General features: G+C 37.6%; 1 protein-coding gene across 1 annotated transcript in view; it reads left to right on the top strand.

Annotated features, from left to right (window-relative positions):
- VPS41 (vacuolar protein sorting 41 homolog (S. cerevisiae)) overlaps positions 1–22676 on the top strand; it is a gene marked incomplete at its 5' end in the record, with an annotated part of 32627 nt that extends 9951 nt beyond the window's left edge. Inside the window, 13 exons of the mRNA XM_009699396.1 lie at positions 1091–1183; positions 1680–1807; positions 2704–2848; positions 4092–4133; positions 4263–4313; positions 5620–5757; positions 8619–8673; positions 9772–9912; positions 11383–11519; positions 19301–19400; positions 20203–20247; positions 20654–20733; positions 22308–22676. Of these exons, the coding sequence (XP_009697698.1) occupies positions 1091–1183; positions 1680–1807; positions 2704–2848; positions 4092–4133; positions 4263–4313; positions 5620–5757; positions 8619–8673; positions 9772–9912; positions 11383–11519; positions 19301–19400; positions 20203–20247; positions 20654–20733; positions 22308–22388 (1236 nt within the window). The remainder of the gene's footprint in view (positions 1–1090; positions 1184–1679; positions 1808–2703; positions 2849–4091; positions 4134–4262; positions 4314–5619; positions 5758–8618; positions 8674–9771; positions 9913–11382; positions 11520–19300; positions 19401–20202; positions 20248–20653; positions 20734–22307) is intronic.
- Positions 22677–23084: the final 408 nt, after the last annotated feature.

Below are 23084 nucleotides of genomic sequence, written 5' to 3'. Positions count from 1 at the left end.
CAAAGTCGTTAATGCTTTTTTTTAATGGTCTTTTATTTTTACTTCCTTTTTCACCTATGGATGGAAGACTTGAAATATGAAACTTAGGAACTTGAAATATGTATCTTAGGCAATTGTTTTGATTGAAATACTAGGAGAATTTGTTGTGAATAGTCATTGCTGTCTGTAAAACTGCAAAGAAAAAAAATGTAGTGAGATGTTACTACTTCTGCTTTGTTCAGGCAACTTGACTAACAAAATGATACTGCACCATGTGCCATTAGTGGGCAACAGGCAACATCTCTGAGTGTTTGGAGGAATTTCATCAGTGTTGGGCCTTCAGCTACAAACCCTGGGGTCCCAGCACAGCTGGGAGCAGTAGGGTTTATTTTGGCAGGTGGTGATAACCTTGGCCTCTACTTGCATGGAATAATAGTGCTAATAAGATGCTGTGCTGAAATTCCAGGGTATGAGCTGATTCATTCTGGCAGGTTCTTGTCTCCTGCCTGCCAGAATGCAGTTCCTTAACACCTATAGAGCAACAGATCACCTGCCTTCTCCCTTTCCATGGAGAGATGTAGTCTCAAATTAATTTTCATTTGGGTGTGTAAAAATAGCTGGCAAAGCAGAACTCTTCATAAAATGTAGTGACCTCGCAGTAAGTCATTAAACATAAATACACTTTTTTCAGCTAATGAATGCTTATACCTTTTTACAAGATGCAAGACGAGGACTGGACAAAATGGATTTTGAAAACTTTCTTCTTTTGAGGGATCTTTCATGGGTTTTATTTTCTAAATGACTAGCAGTAAATATTCAGACTTCTGGTGCGATGGCTGATTCGCAAATTCTAACTGATAGATGGTAAGATACCTAATGAAAATTCTTTCAGATAAGAAATACAATTCCGACGAGTGCAATCCTAAAATAAATAACTTCAGGATGCTACTTAGAAATATGAATATACAGCGCTTCCAGTGTTTACCAAGAGCCATGTTTTGCATGGAGCTTTGTTTTTTTTGTTTCACAACAATTCTTTTTTTCATCATCAGTGTACCAGGATGTTACTTGTCATTCGCCTTCTGACACTTTGTTTTCTTTGTTCCTCTAGGCAATTAGTCGTTACTTGCCGAGACGGGATCCAGTTTTGAAACCTCTGATCTATGAAATGGTCCTACATGAGTTTTTGGAGAGTGACTATGAGGTACTGCAGCATGGCATGTCCGTATGTAATAGTTATTGCGAGCCAAACACCCTCAGAAATGTAGAATTCTGACAACAATTCTGTTGTATTGAAACAGATTATCAATGGACAATTCCACGATAATGAAAAGATGAAAAAGATTAATTTTGGTTTTGTTTTCAAGAGAATAAGTAGAATGTTCTTCAGAGCATGCAAATACTGCGAGATTTATTATTATAAATACTGTTCTTTTTAGTTTGTTTAATGTAGCATAAGTGGTTGAGGTGCTGCACAAAGCCTACAGCACCTGAAAGACACCCAGCTTCATGAATCTTAATAACATTGCCCTAAGAAGGAAAATCTGTGTTCTGCGCTGTGCGTGTTTGTGGGCACGTGAAGGTGCCTTAAAGGTGAAGCACAGCAGGTGTCATCTCAGAGGCTTAGCTAAGGCTTTGATGTTTTGAAGTATTCCTTAGGCAGTTCTTTCTGTTTCTGTTACAATCTCTTATACTTTTAGGGGTTTGCAACCCTGATAAAAGAGTGGCCTGGAGATCTCTACAACAACACAATCATAGTTCAAGCTGTAGTGGATCACCTGAAGAAAGATCCACAGAACAGGACTTTGCTACGAACGCTTGCAGAATTGTGAGTACAATTTTAAACTCCTATTACAAAAAGTAAGCTTGAAATAGTGTACTATAGTTTATAAATATTGGCCTAACTCTCTTAACAGAAATACCTGCTTTGCTCTCTACTCTGCTGATTGCACAGCTTAGCAATTCTTTTCCCTTCCTTATAAAGTGTATGCTGAGTATCAAAGCAAAGAGTTTAGTATAAGATTGGATTTGCTTCTCCTCTTTCCAAAGCAAATAGCTGGCATGCATCTTTATGCCATCAGAGGAAATCTCTTTTGTGAGATGTGCATTTCAGAATTACCCCCAGGAAAATAAAATAGTGGGGGTTTTCCCCACAATTTCAGAAGTAGTATATTTAGGTTTAATGCGTGGCTGGAAATACGTGACTGGAAAACGTGCCAAAACTGATGTGGTTCTGGGCTACTTCATACAGGGATAAAGCTCTTTGGTTTTCTCAGCGTGATTCCCATGTTAAGTTTTTTCCGTACTGCTGCTTTGAAGAAAGCAGAGCTACTATCTATTGCTATGTTACAGTCTGTCCCAAAGTTTTAAGACAACAATGTTTTTTAGCTCTGAAGAAAGTTCCAGTTAGCTTCCAAACCCAGAAAATCTAGTCTTTTGTGTGGCTTCCCCTGTGGTTTGAAAATGAGAAAATGCAAATGCAGAGAACCACATGTCAGAACACAAGTGCGGTGGCTGATATGAACAGATTTGAAATTAATATTGCCCAGTGTTTTATTTCCCTTCAGCAAAAATGAATCACAGCAACCTTTTAGATATTTATCAAATCAAGTAGCATCCTAACAAGCTTTACATCCTAGACTATATTTATATTTTCCCTCATAGGTGATTTTCCTACACTTAAATATGTGAGATCACATGTATTGTAACATTGTTTTTTATCAGGTATACTTATGACCAGCGCTATGGCAGAGCCCTAGAAATTTACTTAACTCTGAGGCACAAAGATGTCTTCCAGTTGATCCACAAGCACAATCTTTTCAGTTCTATCAGAGACAAAATTGTTCTGCTCATGGATTTTGATTCAGAGGTATGGTGATCTTAATGATTTTGTATTCACTTTCCACGAGAGGTATTTTAAGAGATTAAAAATAAATGAGCTAAAGATAGTGTTGAGACAGAGAGTGTGTTCGCTGTGCCTGGATACGTTGTGAGGTAAGGAAGATGATGCTTGCCTAGACTGCAAAATAATTGACCCAAGGATGATTTTTTTCCTTTGTATTTCCCTCTGAGTATCACTCACAGTGAGAAGAGTACCAGATCCAAGATCCTTGTTGTGATTCTCAAGTAGACTTTCACCATGATACTCTTTCTGCATTTCTAATCCAGTAATGCTATTAATAAGCCAAAGAAATGAGGCAGTGAATTTGAGACACATATATTAAAAGTACTTGCCACTTTTCTTTCACTGCAGTCAATTAATCTGCTTCTGAAAGTTGCAAGGTTATTAACTTAAATTCCAAAAATCAGGAAGTGTGCATTTTGTGCTGAATTCTATCTTCTTTCTTCTGAGCTGGCTATAAAGCCTCAGCAAATGAGTTTTGGTATGATCCTTGGGGGAAACCAAGTAGATCTGCTCTTTTTTCAGTGCGGTGGTTGTTTAAGCACTGGAGCTAAAATATGGAGCCTTCTGTACCAAAGATGATCATCTTTGGTATGCCCATTCTAAACTGCGTGGGGGAAAAAGTGTATAATTATTTTTTTATTAGATAGAGTAAATCATATCAGGAATCTGTGGGTTTGTATTTTTTGAATGTGAAGCAAAGTTTGCTCTTGTAAGAGGAAGCAGAACTGGAATCCTGGTGGCCGTTCCACTTAGAGTCTTGTCTGCTTGTGTTACGGTATCAGTGTGCAGATAGTTTGGAGGAATCCAGTTGTAAGGCAAGTTGAGTCGTGTGTTTCTTATACAGCTGTCACCCTGCAGTTCCCTTTCGCAATGGGACAAATAGTATTTCTTCATCATTTGGCAGTGGCCTTCTGTGACCCATGATTCGATGGACATACTTCACCTGCAATATAAATGCACATCATTGATTGCTATTAGTGTGGAAACTTAGAAGTATTCTGGAAGAATACATGATGTGTTCTCCTGTAATGCTGCGCTGTCGAGGAATGCTGATTTTATGCAAACTGCTCTCTGAATTACTGTTGCTGAAAGGAATAGGTCTGCAATATCCATCTGATACCCATCAGTGAACAAGCATAATACAATATAGAGTGTGAGAAAATGTGTGTACCTGTTTCTTAAGTGGGTTCTTGTTTCTTTACTTTAGAAAGCAGTAGACATGCTTTTGGATAACGAAGATAAAATTTCCGTGAGTATAACAAGGTCATGGCATGGCAGTCCAATGCTTGCTTGTATTACCCATCCTTCTTTCAGTCCTGTAAACGTGATGTTCGTCAGAGATTTGCTCATCGGTTGGGTTTTATTTGTTTTCTTTCAGATTGACAGAGTTGTTGAAGAATTAGAAAACAGGCCTGAGCTACAGCACGTGGTAAATATTTCTATATATTCTGTTAGCTTTGAGTTGAGCTGAATAAACTCTTTGCTGGGCATAGCTTTTATAGATGTGGTTATCCTGTCAGAGTGCACATGACACTGAAATGTCATAAATTATCAGATCCAAAGTGGCTACTTTTGCTAATCCATTTTTTAACATGGCAATAGCATTTTTACAATAGTGAAATAATTTTAAAATGTGTACCTATGAGAACTTGATAATGTACCACTTACTTGTTAATGTGCTGTGAGGTACTCCTTACAGCATTGCAGACACTTGTCAGTTACTTCTTGCTTATATCCCTTTTCCAAAAATGGGGTTGGATGGTGGGTGCAACTCTGAAGCATGTTTTGCTGATCCATAGAGACAGCAAACCACTTCTCTTTCTAGATCTGTAACTTCCATACGCTGCAGGATTGTTCTTGTTTGTGCAGAATTACAGTCTCTCTCTAAGGCTGTGGGTCCACCTTGCTATTCCAAAAGCACCTCTTCGGTTTGAACGTGCTGTCAGTGGAATACGTAACGTGTAACTGTGGGCTTGGGCTGTGTTATGGAGGGAAGTTGGACTTGCTGCTGTGTACAGGTGGGGTTTGGGACATCGATTTGGTGGAGAGCAGGTTTATTTGTTAGAGATCTGATTATAAGAAGCAGCTGTATGAAGCGTGCAGCCCAGGAGCTTTGGAAAGATGACTGACTGACTGTCAGTTCATGGAAGGGATGCATCAGTTTCAAAGTGTGGAGGCTGCTTGCCTTTGGATAAAAGTGACCCTCATAATTATTCTGAAGGCTTTTCTGGGCTCATCTAGGGAGGAAGGAGCTTTGCCACAGTATCTGTACTTCAAGGTGCTTTGGCTAAAACATTCCATGTGGTAAAAATTTGATCTTTAGTTATCTGTAATGGTCAAGCATATCTAGAAAACTGAAAGAAAACATTCCATGTGGTAAAAATTTGATCTATAGTTATCTGTAATGGTCAAGCATACCTAGAAAACTGAAATGTTTCATTTGACATATTTCTCCAAAGTTTTCCATAAAATTCAAAATTCAGTAGTTTCCTTGAAGGTTAAAGGACAGTTCCTTAAGTACTGCTGAAAACCTGTTTTACAGAGCTGGTTTTGGAGATTGCTGTGATGAGGGTACTTCAGAAAAATATAGTCTTTTCTATCAGCATTTAATCTCGGTGCCTCTTAGTATGTGTTCTCTTAATTTCCTCAGGAATATGCTGAGTTTTTTAATAGCGGAGAACAAATAATATTGTATATGTGGTTTTGAGTTCTGATTCTCTTTTTTTGATTCCTAGTATTTGCACAAGCTTTTCAAAAGAGACCACCATAAAGGCCAACGATACCATGAGAAACAGATCAGCCTTTATGCCGAATACGATCGTCCGAACTTACTACCATTTCTCAGAGACAGCACGCACTGCCCGCTAGAGAAGGTAAGCTCCCAAACTAAACACAGATCCTCGACGTTTAGGACTGTAGGTTGTAGTGGTGTGAATTTGTAACTGTCTGGTACTGCCCTCTGCTGCCAAAAGGAGAGGTCCTTTGAGTCTGTGAGCATCACCTCCAGGTTTGGGTTGTCAGAGCTGGCTGACAGCTGAGACCTTTCTCTCTCAGCTCACAGGGCAGGAATCGGTGGGGGGTTTTAATGCAAAAGTTCTGAATTCCCACTTGATGCGTAACTACAGCATATCTACTCGTCAGTGCCTGGCCTTGACTGAACAGCAGGTTGTGGTTGCAAGAAGTCAACAATCATTTTGCCAAATCTAGGACTACTCAGTGTTAGATCTTGAAAAATGAGTCGCTGTAACTGGAATTTTTCTAGCTTTGTATTCTAAGGTCCTAAGTTTTTTTTCAAATAAATATACAGATTGTAGCAGTCACTGAACTAGCAGAACTAAAAGTAGTTTGTCTTTGTACTTCCACTAGTAGATTTGGGGTTTTACAGAGTACCATGTTTCTACCTTCTTTAACCTTTTAACCATTTTACATTTTCCTTCCTTGCTCTTTCTTGTCAAATTAATAAAGTGCAGGGCAGTCTTGGTTTTTTCCACTGCTTGAATTAAAGTGAATTGAATAGAAATTTAAGTTTTCCTCTTTGAGTCAGTATTTTATTACTTGTATTTGTTGCTGTTAAAGGCTGAGCAGAGCAGACTTTGTGAAAGGATGTATCCCTGTATGCAGCTATAATGGTGACACCAGTGGAGTAGTTATAAATGTAATATTGAATATTGCATTTTACATGGTTGACATTCTAAAGAAAGCTAGTGCTGTTCCTGGCACCTCTCTTGTTTTGCATGCTGTTGTCAACTTTACCTTGCAACAGCAGGAACCCTTGGAAAATACTTTGTTAGGATTGCAAGCTTGGTCTTTGAAACTGTTGTGTGAAACTAGGTTGTTTCAGTGATCTTTTTAGGCAGTGAACCCAAGAGGTTTCCAGCCAGAAGCTTTTGTCTACAATGTTGGCTTATTTGTTTTTAACTCTTTTTCTCTCTTAATTTTTGCCTTATGTATTATTTGTGTGATCATGGTTTTATGTATAAAACCTTACCTGCGCGCTTTTTTTTTTTCAGAGCAAATTAGTTTTAGTTATTGCAGATCCAGTGCTGTGTCTAAATGATGCGACCATATTGCTGACACTGCTTTGCTAAAGTTATGGACTGTGAACAAGGATATGTCAGAGACGTGTGAAACTTTGGAAGGTGTGGTGCAATAATCACCAAAGTGAGAGAAAAGGATTTTAGAACAAGTGTCATTCTAACCTTACGTTAAAATGTTAGTGTGTTTCAGGAAGAAGCTAAGATATCAAGACTATGTAAAACTTAGTTGAACTTAGTGTCACTGCTAATTCTGTAATTATACTTCTTACCATACGTATCTTATAGTAACGCTTCTTGCCACATAAATCCTTGTTCTAAGGAAATAAAAAGGAGACCAAGTGTTTCCCAGTTACCAATATATTCAGTTCCTGTTAAGTGAATTCTAGTGCAGTGTATAAATTTCAAAAAGCCATATTTGAACAAATTCACGCTTCTTACTGCTTTAAAGAAATTATGAACTCGGCAGGAAGAAATAATTATTGTTCTTTAAAAGTCAGTCGTCCTTATTCCAGTGCAGTTTAGCAAATGTTTTCTAAAAGGCACTGAAAGAGAAGTATCAATGTTCCCTGGTTTCCTCCAGAGGGAGCAGGACAGTCAAGAAACCTGCAGCATCCAGCACTACTGAATACCTGGTACTTTGTAGTTTAACGTCTATGTGGAGACAAAAAAGGCTGTCAGCTGTGCTGAGCTTACTGGGATTATTCATAGCTTCATTCCCCTGAAGTATCTGCTTAGTAATTTACTTACCTCTACCCTGAAATTCATTGTCCATATCTCTAATCTTCATAGTAACCCATCTGCAATAATTTGAGAATGGAAGGAAAAGTTAAGTCTTATCTACATCTTTATCTGTAGCTGTATTTTATGCATTTATAGTGTTGATTTCCAAGTATGAAAGTCCATATTGGTGAACAGTTGTCTTCACAGGAATGCTATGAATCTTGAGTTTGCTTTCCGCTTCCAAGTTGGAAACAGACATGGCATCATTTATGGCATACCAGCCCTGCCAATTTTCTGTTACTGAAAACTTATCGGTAATCAGTTTGGTAGTTTTGGTAATTGTGCTAAGCATTTTTCAACTCTACACAGATTCTGTAACTGCTCATGGTATTTAGCCCTCAGGTCTTTAAACCAAACTTACAAGAAATGCTTCCTCCTTGCTCTTTCATATTTGCTCTAGGTTATTTTTGTATTGTCTTCTTGGAGGTCACTGGTACAAAATTTAGAGGGCATCTCTACCTCCCAAAACCATTCTGGTTACCCTGAGGAGATCTGCAGTCTTGTGTTATGAATGAATGCCAAGCAGACCTCCATCACTAGAGACCTCATAAGTCCACCTGCAGGAAGCAAGTCATGACAGCAGATAACATTAATGCTTTTGGATTAACTAACTTTTGGAACTGGAATAAAGAAGTGGATTTAAAGGTAGAGATTGGCATAATCCAGACTGAAATATGTGTCCTATCCCTAGATTTATTTCATCTTGGAGTAAAATTTAAAAAAATGCTGTGGAGTTTCTCCTCTTAATTAATGCCAGAAGACCTGACAGTGCATATTAAGAGAGCTGTATTGTCAAAATGAGTAATGCAACTTCATGGAAAAGTATCTTTAAACCTCTTGCAGCATTTGTGATCAATAAAATATCGTGTTACATAGTTCTCTGTATTCTCTTTCTTTTTCCTTCCCTTAAATTCAAGGCTCTTGAGATCTGCCAACAGAGGAACTTTGTAGAAGAGACAGTCTATCTTCTGAGTAAGTAATGCTCAGTGTGATAAATTACAACATACTTTTAATCTTGTCATAAAGTTCATGCTGCAAAAAAAAAGTCTGATGTATTGTCTAATACTCTGTAACACGCTTTCCCAGAGACAAAGTTGGCATCCAGTCAGTACAAACAAGTAACATGATTTAAAAATTAAAACAAAGCACTGGGTTATTCATATGAAATATTAAATCCATATATTGTGTTACTGCGTTTCTGATTTGGTGTTTTTTCTGGGGTATTGGAGGGGCTATGGGGAACCGGTTGGAGGGAGAGGCATTTTGGAGACATCTCCGAGAGAAGAGTAATACTGTTTGAAGAGAGGGGAGAGATAAATCAAATGTTTTATTCTGAATACATCTCAGAAGCTTAGTATTATCTTTTGCTGAGGTGGAAGATTTGCTTATGCTGCCTTTTTTTCTTTTGCTTTATTTAAAAAAAGTTAATTGGAAATTAACTCCTCCAGCAGGCCAAGGAACCTACCTCTGAATGGGAGGTATTGTAAGACTAAGATTTTTATGTATGTTTATGTATTAGTCATGAATAGAAAGCATTTTTTTTAATCAGTCTTTGTTTTAGTAAGAGGAATGGTTTGGGACCATTTGAGAGCAGAGTAGGATTTACTCATGGATTTATTTAAAGAATAGTTCAGCATTTTCTACTACTTCCTCTTCCCTTCATTCATTTTCCATAGGGTGTAAGCTGTGCTATACTTATTGCAAATTAAGAGTGCCCATGCCAGCTCTTAAAGGGGGTATTTCATGTCATAGCTTACATGCATATGCATACGCATACACATGCTCTCCCTTACATTAGATGTTGCTGCAGTTCAGAACCCCTAGTATGACCCAACACATCCTTAAGAAAGGCTTCAGGTCCTAGTCCAGCAAAGTGCTCCAAGCACTTGTTCGGATTATACTGGTTGCTCTGGGATTTGCATTCCTACATCAGATTAGATTAGATTTGGTCTTGGTTGAATTAGTCTGAGGCACCTTCACACTTCAAAAAATCATATTGAAAGAGCTTCTTAAAGCACTGAGCCTTGACAAGCATTTAGGATTAATAATCGCTTGGTTTTTTTCTTCTAGGCAGAATGGGTAATAGCCGCAGTGCCTTGAAGATGATAATGGAAGAATTGCAAGATGTAGATAAAGCTATTGAATTTGCCAAGGAACAAGATGATGGAGAACTTTGGGAAGACCTCATTTTATATTCTATTGACAAACCACGTAAGTGGGATAGTTTCTCAGAAGGCCTACATGTGTATTTTTTCGTGGAATGCTACTGCAATTAAAAGATTGACTTATAGGCGTGCATGTTAGAGAAGGTGTTTATGGATGGCCAGGGAGGTGTTCTGGTTTGTGGAGCACAACATAGCTGTCCTGCTGTGCATAAAATCTTCCAGTAAGGCAGCATGTGGGCATGCTACAGAATGAGTACTTAGGGATTTAATATTTGACTAAGCTCTGCATAGTTATGTCCTTAATGACAAATTAAGGGGAGAATGGTGCTTTTAATTTGGCAGAATGAGGCTTTATTTTTAGACAGCCTCAAAACACAGTCTACAGGCTTGATGAAGATGTTGTGTAGTGTGTTTATTGCAGCTGCTTCCCTTTGAAATTCTGAAAATGAAGAACGTACACCTCTCTGCCTCTCCGTAAAATAACAAATTTGTTTTGTTTCTGTGGCACAAAAGTAAGGTCTGTAATGAGTGCATTTTGCCTTTCATCAATTATATGAATAGCTACTCAAGTTTAAAGTTTAGATGGAATCAGAAACTGTCAGAATCTCATAAACAACATCAGTTTTGTTCAGGAGGCAGATTCAGAGTAGTTCATAGGACTGAGAAAATAGAGAATTATTTTAATATCTACTCTATTAGTTTTGCAACCTCTTCTGGGGCTTTAAATCAAGGCTTTAATGTCTCTCTTGGGATCTCTTTTCCAAAGGATTGAATGTCTTGTAGAATTAGTGTCAGAATACGTATCTTTTCATCCCTTGGCTGCTAATTCTGACAGGAAGAAGCAACCGAGGTCTGTTACTCCTTTAGAAGAACGGCATTCTCAAGTTACCCGTACTTAAATGTATTCCATCACTAAGTGATGCTGCAATTAGTGACATCTTTAGCACAAAAGGGTTTCAAAGCATATAGAATTCTCTCAGTTCCCTCTGTCCATATGCAGAGCGATTCCAGTGATACTCCTTCGTTTTGGGGGTTGAAGAAAAAACAGAGCCTTGAGGTTCATCCTTCTAGTGTTTCATTTAGCCAGGTGCACTTCAAAAAAGCTATAAAGACTTCTTTTCTGTTGCTCTCACCAATTTGTTTTTAAACCATGGAACTGGGAATGGAGCAGTTGCATAATGTAGTTAATTTTCTGGCTGTATTTGCTCTAGTGTCCTTTTTATTGAATTGAAATGCTTTATTTACTTGTGGGTTTGTGCTGGGTACTCTGATACTCCTTTTCGGAATACTCTAGAAGTTCTGTGAATTGCCAAACTGTATCTCTGTACTTTATTCAAGTAAATACAGCTGCAAGAAACAGATGAAGGCTATGTAAAAGAGGCTTAGTGTTATCTCTTAGTAGAGAACTGTCATAGAATCAGCCAAAGCCTGTAGCTTGTTACCAAAGCATGCTTTAATCGGCTATTTTGCTGGGTTTATTTTTTTTCTTAATTTCTTTGCCTCTTGGTTTTCACAGCTTTTATTACTGGTTTGTTGAACAATATTGGAACCCATGTTGATCCCATTCTTTTGATCCACCGCATTAAGGAAGGCATGGAGATTCCTAATTTGAGAGACTCACTAGTGAAGATTCTTCAGGACTACAACTTGCAGGTAAATGTTGCATTCTTCCTCTGATACTCATTTTCAGAGAGACAGCAAAATCACTTTGTCACTGAACAGCACGAGAAACGGCTATCGTGAAGGTTTGTTCATTTTGTTCACGGACATCTGTCATTGATGCTGTGAGTTGGTACAAAACTATGACAGAAAGGGTAGAAATTTGTCAAAACGAATAGTTTCTTCTCTTGATGGCATCTAGCACTTCTAAATCTCTCCCGTGCTGTCCTAAGCCTGGTGGGTAAGTAGAACTGGAAGGATCTTGGGTAGTTCAGACTATTTTATACTGCCTGACTTGACTGTCCAATATTGCAAAGTCTCATGACCAGTACTTTTCATTCTGTTTCAGATATGAGGAGGCAGAACACAACATACACTCACTAAAACATTCACCAGGTATTAGAACCATATGTTAAGTGTCGTACATAAAGGAAGATGAACTTTTAAAATCAAATTCATGGCTCTTGTGCAGAAGGTGTTGACTTCTATGCATTAAAAAAAAAAAAGTGCTCATTGGATTATGGGAATTCTTCCTACATGACTGGTTCTGACACGTGTTTGTAAGAACTTACAAGAAGTGTAACCTTCAATGTTCCTGAAAGTAACAACAGAGAGAGTTGCATTGCATGGTTTAAATCTCCTTGCTACAAACCGACCCAAACTTGAGTTCTCTGTGGTGCTCCTCTGCACCTTCCTACTGGGAGACATAAGGATATAGAGCACTTTGAATGTTTCTGGTGTGACTATGCAGGGTCCAAAAAAAAACATAGCCCAGTAAGCAGCTGAAACTCCAATTTTCAGAATGTCATAAGCATCTGTTTGACATCTGCTATTACTCTTTGGACATCTCTAGCAAGTAGATGGGCTTGATGGTTTTCAGTAAGGTCACGGTTGGTCTCTTACCAACCAAATAAAGCCTGTATCTGCTAGAGCCTTCAATAATGTCAGAAGGCCTTTTAAAAAGGCAGGGTTTAAGCCTTTCCAAGGCTTTCCCATTATTTTATTATCATATGGGCTTTAGATTATGACTTTCACTATTTCAGAGAAGCATTTTACATGTGTTGTTCTCCTGACACCCTTATGTGCAAGGAGCTACTCCAGCTAAACAGATACATGTTTGCATATAATGCATGTTGTAATGTTACTTCCAATTTTTGACTTAATGAGATACTAATATCTTTCCAAAATGATACTAGGTAAATAACGTGCTGCGTTTAAACAGTTGCATGGTAATCTTGCTGCTGTCAGCACCCTGCTGCTTGCACTGCTGATCCTCTTGTTCCTGCATTCTCTTGAAATCAAAATGTAATTTTTGGTGTGTCTGTAGGCAGACTGAGAAAGTGCTGTGTGCATAGCTGCAGCTTTACACGTATGCAAAATACATTGCGTGGCTTCAGACAAAGCTGATGACATCGTTTGGTCACGTTTTGGGGAGGGAAGAATCATTTTATCTTTAAATACCTTTTAACAAAATTACTTTGGGATTAAAAGGATGTATTTAACCTTCAGAGTGATATCTAAAATTATTTGCTGTTAGCATTGAAATGGTTCATGGATTTCAAATTCATTCATTTTGAAGTAGATTTGGATAGCTCTAGGGGTAAAATTTAGATCTCATGGGAATAATAAAAATTAGGGAAGCTTAATGTAATTTGTGCTTGGCTTGCTTGTATGGTAGCAAAACAGTACAGCCAAAAAAAAGGGGGACTATTTTACTTTAGAGAAAAGTAAGCAATAGCTTAAAATCAGACTGTTCCTGCAGTCACAGCCAGTGTAAAAGGCACCATTTATGAACAGATGGTGTGTCTATGCTGAAATTTAGAGATGTGATTGCAGCTCTTGCACACTCACCTAAGTAGCCTTAGATTGGCAAGCTCAAGTTTTATAGCAGGACTGTTTCTGCATTCAGCGTGTGCTTCAGGACATGGCTGGGACTTCAGGTAAATGTCTAAGTGGCCTCTCGTTGCTGAGGGCAGTTTTGCCCTAGCCTCATCATAACTGCTGCCCCATTAGCTATTTTAAAGGTAGCCTTTGGTGTAGCTGTATGATGCCTGATCACACCTTCGCATCATGTTGTGTAGGTTCGTGGCGAGAACCTATTCTGCGTCCTCTATTCTGGCCTGGCACAACTCTTTGAATTTTGGTAAAAACTTCCCGATTTGTATCACCTAATGTACCAGACATTTTGAATTCATACAGAAATCCAAATTTGGTTGGCTAGGAATTTCTGTAATTTCACCTCTTTGGATCTTGAGCTCTGTATGCACATAAGTTTTATTGTTCCTATTTTCAAAGGCAAAAAGAAAAATCTTGTGCCAAGATCCACAGAGGAGGCGTGCAGATGCAGTTAGAACCTGTTGCTTGGCTTCAAGTCACTGCCAAACACAAAAACTATGCTGATCTTTTTCATAACGTTGGCTCCCCAAAAGCTGTTACAACTGTGCCTTTATATTATTTAATTGTGGCCTCCCTCCTTTTGCCAGCCCTGATAAGATTGTTTTATGCTTATGTAAGTATGTGGATGCAAATTTCCTGTTATGCTCCTAAATTTCCATAGCAGTAAACTTTACATAAGACATGATTTGCAGTATGAGTAGGAGCTAAAAGCAGTGCCTTTGACAGACTTTGTCTTTTTGACAACAATTCTTTACGTCTCAGCAAAACCAAGCGAATCAAATTGAGTGGCTGCCAAAGCATGCCATATGTGGCTTACACTGTGCATTAGAGAATCCAGCAAGGAAGTCTACTAATGCAAGAAATATTTGCTGTAATTCTTTTTTTTAGTCTAGGATCTTCCCTGAATAATTTAAGTTTTTATTAATGTTGGCATATTGTAGACTGATTGCTTCACTTTAGCAAATTATCACCCATTAGATGAACGGCTGCAACTGTTCTATGTGCTACTCTAAGCTCACCTCAGCTCTAAAGTAACGTGGTTAACTTACACCTTTGAAAAGGAGTTAATATCTGTTCATGCCAACCAACCAAGCATGGCACTAAGATAGAATTAAGTATTCTATTGGGTAGAAATAAAATGTAGATCATATGAGACTGTTCTTAGGCTACAGCTTCAATTAAGTACTACTAATTTACCTTTGCTCTGGGGTTACAGCTCTGCTTTACAAGTAGGGGTCTATTAAGCTGCCTTATTCTTGAAGAATACCCTTTTTTATTTTCCAGCTTCAGGAAATGCAACTGCTGAGAACTTAAAAACTGAGCACACTCTTAAGTATTCTCCTAAGCAGGATAAGATTAAGTACTCGTTTAAGTGGTTTTCTGAATTGAGATTAAAACTCCCAAGTGATTATTTATTGTTGGTTTGTTTTTTCCCTTCTGAGGATCATTTATTATAATGTTTTCTCTTTGTCGTTGTCTCAGTTAATGCATTAAAGCCATGGTACGTAATCGAGTGACGTTGGTTTATTGTAGTGATGAAAGTTTATTTACTACTGAAATAATACTGATTTTAGTGTTTATATACAGTAACATTCACAGACAACAAAGTTATGAAGACATAGGCAACAAAGACAAAGTTACAGTTGTCTGAATTTTAACAGGAGTATTTATCAAGTAAATTGTAGTCTAAAAGTTGTTTATTATATTTTATGTCTAACTCCTGAAATCTAGTTCTTTGGTGCCATAAATTTATAGATCAAATAGACCACAGACTACTTCCTTTGAATTTATAAGCTCCTGAAGATGTGTTGTCTTAAGGAGAAACCTGCTTATTTATTAGAAATTACACATTCCTAGCACATTTTTTATTTAATGGCAAATAAATCACCATTCTTCCGTCAGCATTTTCAACATAACTAGGTACCATTCAAATCCACGGCAAGCTAACCAAATTGAGCCGAGTCATATTGATACTCTGACAAAAGCGTAGTCATTTTCATCTTTGCTGCTTGCCTGTTCTCAAAGACACAGAATCAGAACTCAACTTGTCTCTCCATATAATTGAAAAGTTGTTGTCAGTGTAACTTTAATTTGGTTTCCACACAGAGACATTGCTTCTCTGAGACTCAGACAGAACCTCTGTTCCCATTAGGAATTTGCCAGTGCAATTATTTTTAAAAATTCCTTAGCCAACACAATTAGGGCAGTAATGCTCTTATTTGAAAATTGTAGCAAAATCAGCATTTACTAGTATTGCTATGCAAAATATAAATTAAAACTATTTTTTTCAGTGAAACCAGTGCTACTGATGATGTTTTTAGACAACTTCTTTGGACTGACACTCATCAGTTGTACAACGGTTTGATTTTAACGAAGACCTTCTTTCTCGAATGTACCATTGAACTCTGTATTTGTCTTGTATATTCAGTTCCCTGGAAATTAAATTGAAAAAGAATATGAAATGGTTCACACATGTTTAAGTCTGTGGTATCTGATTACACAGTGGTCTTACCTTAGGAACGACTAATGCAGGAGCCTCTCTTAAAGTCAGTCATACTCCAGGTTTCTAAAACACTGTATCACGTCTCACAGTGAAGGCTGATAGAAAATTCCCTTATTTGTGCACTTAGGAGTCAATTATAAGCCCGTTACACTTTCTAAATGTATAAAATAGTGTCTCTTCAGCTTCGGTCTATACCCAAATGAAATTTAGGAAATGCTTGCGGTGTTGGAAGAGATTTAAATACCTCCCTCATTTCAGAAAGAAATGCCTAATTTCTCACCCTTTGTATGACAGTTGTTAGAAGAAAACTTCAAAAGATGTTGGTATTCTAAGACTTTTTTTTTTCCCCTAGTTTTAAAATATAAAAGCAATTTGTTTAGATGCAGTACCTCTAGGATTTATGGATTAGCCATATGTTGACTGACTAGTTTGCACTTCGATTGAACCTGGGGTAACTCTGATGGATAACAGAGATTGATCCATTCATAGAATTCACATCTATCCATTCATAACAGAGTTTATCAACTACTAGAACCCGATGAGAGTCTGATGAATGCTGCTTGAAACAGCACCTGGAAAAATTGTTGGGTTTTGCTCCTGAACGTGAATAAGCTGCTGTTCAGACACTTTGGAGGCACTGGGGGACAGGTGGCAGGTTGCACAGAGGCACGTCTGCCTTTTGGTTGTACAGACTAAAAATCATGTGGTTTTGATTGTGGTTGTGATGCCGTTTGGAAGAATTTGGTTAATTGACCTTGAGAAACTTGGATTTAGTTGAGTGCTAGGCCTGAATTTATTCCCAGAGCTTTGAGTATACCCTTTCAAATTAACTGCCTACTGCAGTGTTTTCCTTTAAAGATCATGTTAGGCATTTGTAAATCAGGACTTTTGTAATTAAATTGAAGTTTTTATGGCTTCTGATTTTAATTATGCAGTAGCATCTTCCCTAATAGTCAGAAAATGAACTAGGATTCTTTTTTGCAATAAATGTTTTGGTTTCAGCAGTTTTCATTACTTTGGTAAAAAGGTTTTTATCTGCCTAAAACTTCTTTCTGTAGGTGTAACATGCCGTCCTACTTGTGCTTATGATGATGTGCTTTTAAGGGGTAAAAAAAAGTCCAGTTTCATCCTTTGAGTCCTGTTTCTTCTCCTCGGAGAGTGGTTTCGTTACAGATTTGTGCCCGATGTCAGTTTTAACTAGTTTAGCCTAATCTTAGGGTGCACAGTTATATACTTCTCCCTCCTTTTAATGTAAAGAAGTTAATTCAAACATTCTTTCTCCCTCTGTCTCACCTCCAAATTCTCTCTGCTGCTTCTCTTTCTGTAACTCTTAAATTACCCGTCTCATCTTTGAGCTCTTCAAATCTGTTTCTGCAGAAGTGTTGAGATTTATTACCTTGAGATTTGACATTTTACATTCTTCATTGTGACTTTTCCTTTTATAGCTGCCTACTGTATTGCATTTCTAGCAAAATAAAGTCTGACAAACAGTCATTGAATGTGGTATAGAAAAATCTTGATGGAGTTTAAATAATGGGAGAAAGATAGTGCATGTGTCTTAACATGTCTTATAAGGTATTTCTGTAACTTCTGGTTTTTAAGGTATCAGCCAGTATTCAGGTTTTCTAGTGACCTAATGATGTCTATTGTTTCCCTCTTTATTTTTTTTAATGAAGTTTTTCCCGTTGGCACACTGTATTTTAAGTAGAAAACAGTAAATCATGCTCCCTTCTTCCCATTGTATCTCTGTTCCACCCCTCTCATTTAACATGCTTGCTTTGCTCCTTTTACTTAAACAGGGGATTTTTAATCTGCTTATGCTGAGTGCAGCTAGCAAAGACTCCAGTATATAGCCAAGACCTCATCCACTCTAAGTTATTTCACTGTTTTGGGGATATAATTTGCTGATTGAGAATATTTTGAACCTGGCAAGTACTAATTCTGAAAGGTAATCTCATTCAATTGTCCTTGCAAAAAGTTTCTAGTATTTTTTTTCAAAGCTAGTGACATTTTTCTACATCTGTAACGAAATTTAACATTTTCTGTTGCCCTTGGATAAAGTTGGAAGGGGAGAGACATACTCAGGTAGTTCCTGAGATTATCACAGATAAAAATGATTAATTTTCTAAGTGTTTGTCTTGTAGAGCTGCATTCAGTTTCTGGTGCTCTGAAATGTTTTATAGTTCAGTCGGTCTAATACTGGAGAATGTCATTTACCCACTGACGTGCCCAGTTTGAAATGCTTGAAGCGTTACTCAATTTTAATTTTTTTAATGTATTTCAGATTTGCAGTCTTAACTGCGTATCATTCTTGGCAGTGTGTCCTTACTACTTCACAATGTGTATGGGAGAAGATAGGGTTTTGGACAGCATTCACCTGGCTGTAAAATCTATTCTTATACTTCTTGTTAGGTATTTGCATTAGCTGTATCTTGGACTATTTTAGAATGCTTAATGTCTCCTCTAATGCAAATAATCAGGAGAAAGAAATGGACATTGCTTCTTTATACCACTTTTTTGGTGGGGTTGTTCAGCTTAGAACTGACTGTGAGCCTCTCTTGAAAGCACTTCTTAGAGGAATTGTTGTCTTGGAAAACAAATTTCCAAACATCAATTCAGGAGGAGGAAGAAAAATTCCACAAGACTTATATGGGCTTGTCATATTTTCATACTTGCTTCATTAAGTATTGTGAAACAAGACTCTCTGTGAATGGCCTTGATTCCTTTTTGTGTTTGACATGTCATTGCCTGACAATGTTGTGACTCTAATGGAAAAATGTTAAATAAGTAGAAAGGGGGCTGTGACTTTGGCTAAAGAGGAACAGACTCTGGACCTTTGGTTAGTTGAATGGACATTTAATACTGCTTACTAAATGACACCTCCGCAGGAAATATGTTTGAACAAAATAAACTGAATTTTTGTGTTTACGAAGGTTTTATAATTATCAAATGCCTTTCCTAAAGAAGACAGGAAATATATGGGTAGAAGTTTTGAAATGGTTTGGAAATCAATTGTGAGGGGCTCTGTAAAAATCCCTCTCCTTTGTACTTTGTTAATGCAAACTCATAGGAAGAAGACCATGATTTATGACAACTGTATATTTGTAAAGGATTTTTTTTGAGGTGTTGGGTTTGGGGTGGGTTTTTTTGTTTGTTTTGGTTTGTGTTTTTTTTTTTATTATTCTGCGAGTTTTTCATTTAGGTAGAGGTGGTGGTAACAGGAGGTTTCTCCTGTCCCTTCTTCATAATAGCTTGAAAAGTCTTAAACGTTCCTTGCACTCTTTTTGGCAGCAGAAACCCAGTGGAGACTTGCCAAGATAGTTGATATGCCCATCTATTCAACAACTGCCATATTTTGTGTTCTTTACACCAACAGATCTTGCTGCGGGAAGGTTGCAAAAAGATACTTGTTGCCGATTCTCTTTCTTTATTGAAGAAAATGCATCGAACTCAGATGAAGGGTGTTCTAGTAGACGGTGGGTACAGAGGAAACATGGTGACTTTCAAGGTTTTGAAGCCTTTTACTTGGTTTATAGACCCAAGCTACATGACTGTCTGCTTTGGAAGCTGCCCAGAAGCCTCGGTATTTTACCTTATTTGTAGAGAGTAGTAGGATACTAGCTGTTTTCCCTTTTGCAAAGAAACTACATGTGTCTCAAAAACTACAAGACTTAGCTTTTTCTCTTGATCAGTCTCTGCATAGCCAGTAATGTATTGTGTCCTGCAGTTTGTCTGTGAAGGTTTGGGTTGTGTCCCGCAGTTTGTCTGTTCAGTGCCAACATAGAGACTTGGATGATAATAATCTGCAACCAAAGCAAAAACTACAAGATAGTTTTCAGAAATAGTTGAAAATATTTTGCGAGGTGCTAATGATGCACGTGAGCAGTGCTGTAATTCACACCAGCGGAGTGTTAATACCAAGAGGCAAAAGCTGACAGTACAGAGGATCAGAGCTCCTGCTACAAAATGCTGCAGAGGTATCAGGCACCCATCCTGTGCTCCTGTTCTTCAGTTGGCCTTGTGCCTCTACAGCGCTGGTCCTAAACAGTCTCACTCATCAGAATCAGAAGATCTAAACATTTCTCATGCTGTTAATAGAAATGCTGCTTCAGTATTGCTCTTTAATTTTTAATAGACTCTGTTAGGCAGCTTAAGTAAGTACTTTAAGACCAAGCTCCGTTTCTGTAATAGCAGTATGTTCATGCGGGCTTTATAAAAAAGTAAACATGGAGTTTGTTAACAAAGCTGTTACAAGTTTGTTTTCTTTTGTTTTTCCAGAGGAGAATATCTGCGAATCATGCCTGTCTCCAATACTTCCTTCAGGTAGGATGCTTTTCTAGAAGAGAAAGAGGTTGTCTCTTTTTTTAATTATTATTATTTTTAGAGGAACTACTGTTTGCTTTTATTCATAGAAATGTGTAGTACTCTCCCTTGGTAATCACTGTATAAATTTCAGTATCCTGTGCAAAGCTTGTTTATGAATTCTGACGCAGGAGTGGAGTCTAATTTGAACTTTTTTTTGTTGTAGTAAACGCAGATTTTCTTTCTTACTCATCTTTGACTTCCTTATTTTCGGTTTTGAAATCCATGGAATGCAAGGCAACTTTTAATTCCATCACGTTATTTAATGTTTCTGTGTGTTTAATAGAATGCAGGCATATACTGCTGTAGCCACTGAATCGTTTGTTTCATTGCTGTGTTGTAATGAATTTACTTTTCTCTTTCCCAGATGCATCCAAGTCCTTCAATGTGGTGGTGTTCCACTGCAGACATATGTTTCACAAAGAGTGCCTCCCGGTATCTAACACAGTAAGGACCTCGCTTAATCTCTCTGACACCTTTGCCAAAGATAAAAGGACAAATTATTTCCTTTTGTCAACTGTGGAGAAGGGCATGAGTCTTTCAGGAATTATAATAAGATTATAGTAATTATTTGTGATGATACCTCATAGGAGTGTGTGACTAAAGAAAGGGAGTTTAGGGCCACTGCAACTGAAGTTCATCCAATTTAGAAAGAAATTGCTGCTGTTTGAGAAGTGTTTTATCACTTTCTGCAATCTGAGCATGCAGTGCAGCTTTGAGACATACAGGGAATACGACCTGTTTGATTTTTTTTAAATTCTTTTCCATTGCAGCTCTCACTTTTATGTGTGTTTAATTCAAGACAAGAATAAAAATATTTTCTCAAGTGAACCATATTAAATTATTCTGACCTGGAAACAAAAAAATCACTCATTTCAGAGTGAATATTTAAATATCTTTGTAATCATCTTTATGCCCAGAAAATGTTTTCCTTCATAAGGGAAATATTTTTTCTTTTGTTTTTCCTTTTTTCCCCAATGAAAACAAACCAAAACAGTAACTTCTCGATATAACCAGTTTTGATTTAGGAATGAAAGCATCAGAATGTTAACAAAATCAGGAAGAAGATGGAATTTAAGCTTTTCTGATTTTGTATGTGTCTCTGAAAATGAACATCTAGCGAAAAAATAACTTTGGTGAATCACTTAATCCACAAGTAACTAGGCAAAGTGCTTGTAGCCATATGGTACAGCATGTATACTTAAATATGTTACAAAAATCTTAAGGAATTAAATAATTTTCACGAGAAAACCCAACAACTAGTAAATATTTATTCAAAAATGTTTGCCACAAATTTTATTTGAGAAACAATCTAAAATTCATCTATCGTTCTCAATTTTCTGGGACAAGTAACTTGTCAGATGGGATTTTTAAACGTGACATGGATATTACGTGGTATATATTCTATAGTACGAATGAATAGACAGGTATCTGCGTATATCTGAGCCAAATTCTCCACTGCTGTAGTATTTCTTGGCCTTAGGTAATCAGTTGTGTTACTGATACTTGGTTACTGGTGACATACTGAAAGTAAAGCATGCATAAAGCATCACACAAAGCTAAACCGAGGAGTAACAATAAACACATATTTAACATAAGATGGGCAGTATTCGGGCATATTCTCAGCTGTTGGAAATCTGTGGAGCACTATCCAAAGAAAGAGCTGTGACTAAGACATGCAGTGGTCGACCAAGTGATTTACTCACATCTTTATCTCTGAAGATAATCAGTGGGATTTTTGACTCTCTATTTTTCATTGTTGTTGTGGAGGAAATTTGACCTTAATCTCTTGGAGGGTGGTGGCAGTGCACTTGGAGTGAGTGGTGAGGTGCGCTGCCCTCTGACTCCCGAACAGCCTGCTTTATTTTGTTCTTCTGTATCGCCTTCTGGCACATACCCATTCGTACGTTGGTAGGGAACAGCCTGACTGTGAACCGTAATGTTAAGGAAGTCATTCATCTTCCCACATTCCAGCGTGGCTACATTCTCTAAGAGATTCTTGTTTTCTTTTTAATTTCTAGGTATCTCCTGTCCAGTTCTGCAACATATGCAGTGCCAAACACCGAGGGCCAGGAAGCGCAATCCTGGAGATGAAGAAATAGCAGTCCCCTAGTTCTCCATGCCAGTCTGTCACACCAAATCTGTTAGGACCATGCAGAGCCACTGTAGTTTCTGTTAGTCATCATTTCTGTATATAATTCTGACTGTGATTTACACCTGGTTTCTGTAAGTTATCCAGCTTATTGAACATTTTTGGGAAAGAGAAAATGTGAAAATCTTTCCCCAGTAAGTCCTTGTTACGCAATTCATATGTCACTGTTCCTTTGCTCAGCTTGTTACTTAACTCCGGAACAAAAAAGAGAAATAAAATGAGAAGAAAAAAAAAAAAACACCACAGTTTGGACATTTGTGCTTGCTAAGAGTTGATGTGCTTTGCAGTTTGGAGCCGTATCAGGCTCATGGTTAGATATTGTAAAGAAAGATGAAATGCTGTGAATTCAGCTTACCCCAAACTACTTTAGTCCTGGTTTCGTCTATTAGTGAACTGTTTAACTTGAGGCTCGCAGGAGTCTACTTTCAGTGGAACTGCTTCAGGACTTTAAGCTGGCTGTGTGCTGACTCGTACATTAAATTAACAAACCCGTTAACTGTTAATTCCACACACTGGGGATTTACCTTGGCTGTATGGCAACACGTTCATAGTTTGTTACAAACTGGTTATTTTCTCAATTAGGCTTCACAATGCAGTCATTGAAGGTGGGCTTTTCTTACGGTAAACTCATCCAGAAACTTTATTT

This window comes from Cariama cristata, unplaced genomic scaffold (genome assembly GCF_000690535.1).
Source record: "Cariama cristata isolate BGI_N322 unplaced genomic scaffold, ASM69053v1 scaffold1714, whole genome shotgun sequence".
Taxonomy (NCBI): Eukaryota; Metazoa; Chordata; class Aves; order Cariamiformes; family Cariamidae; genus Cariama; species Cariama cristata.
This window is presented reverse-complemented; position numbering and strand designations above follow the sequence as displayed.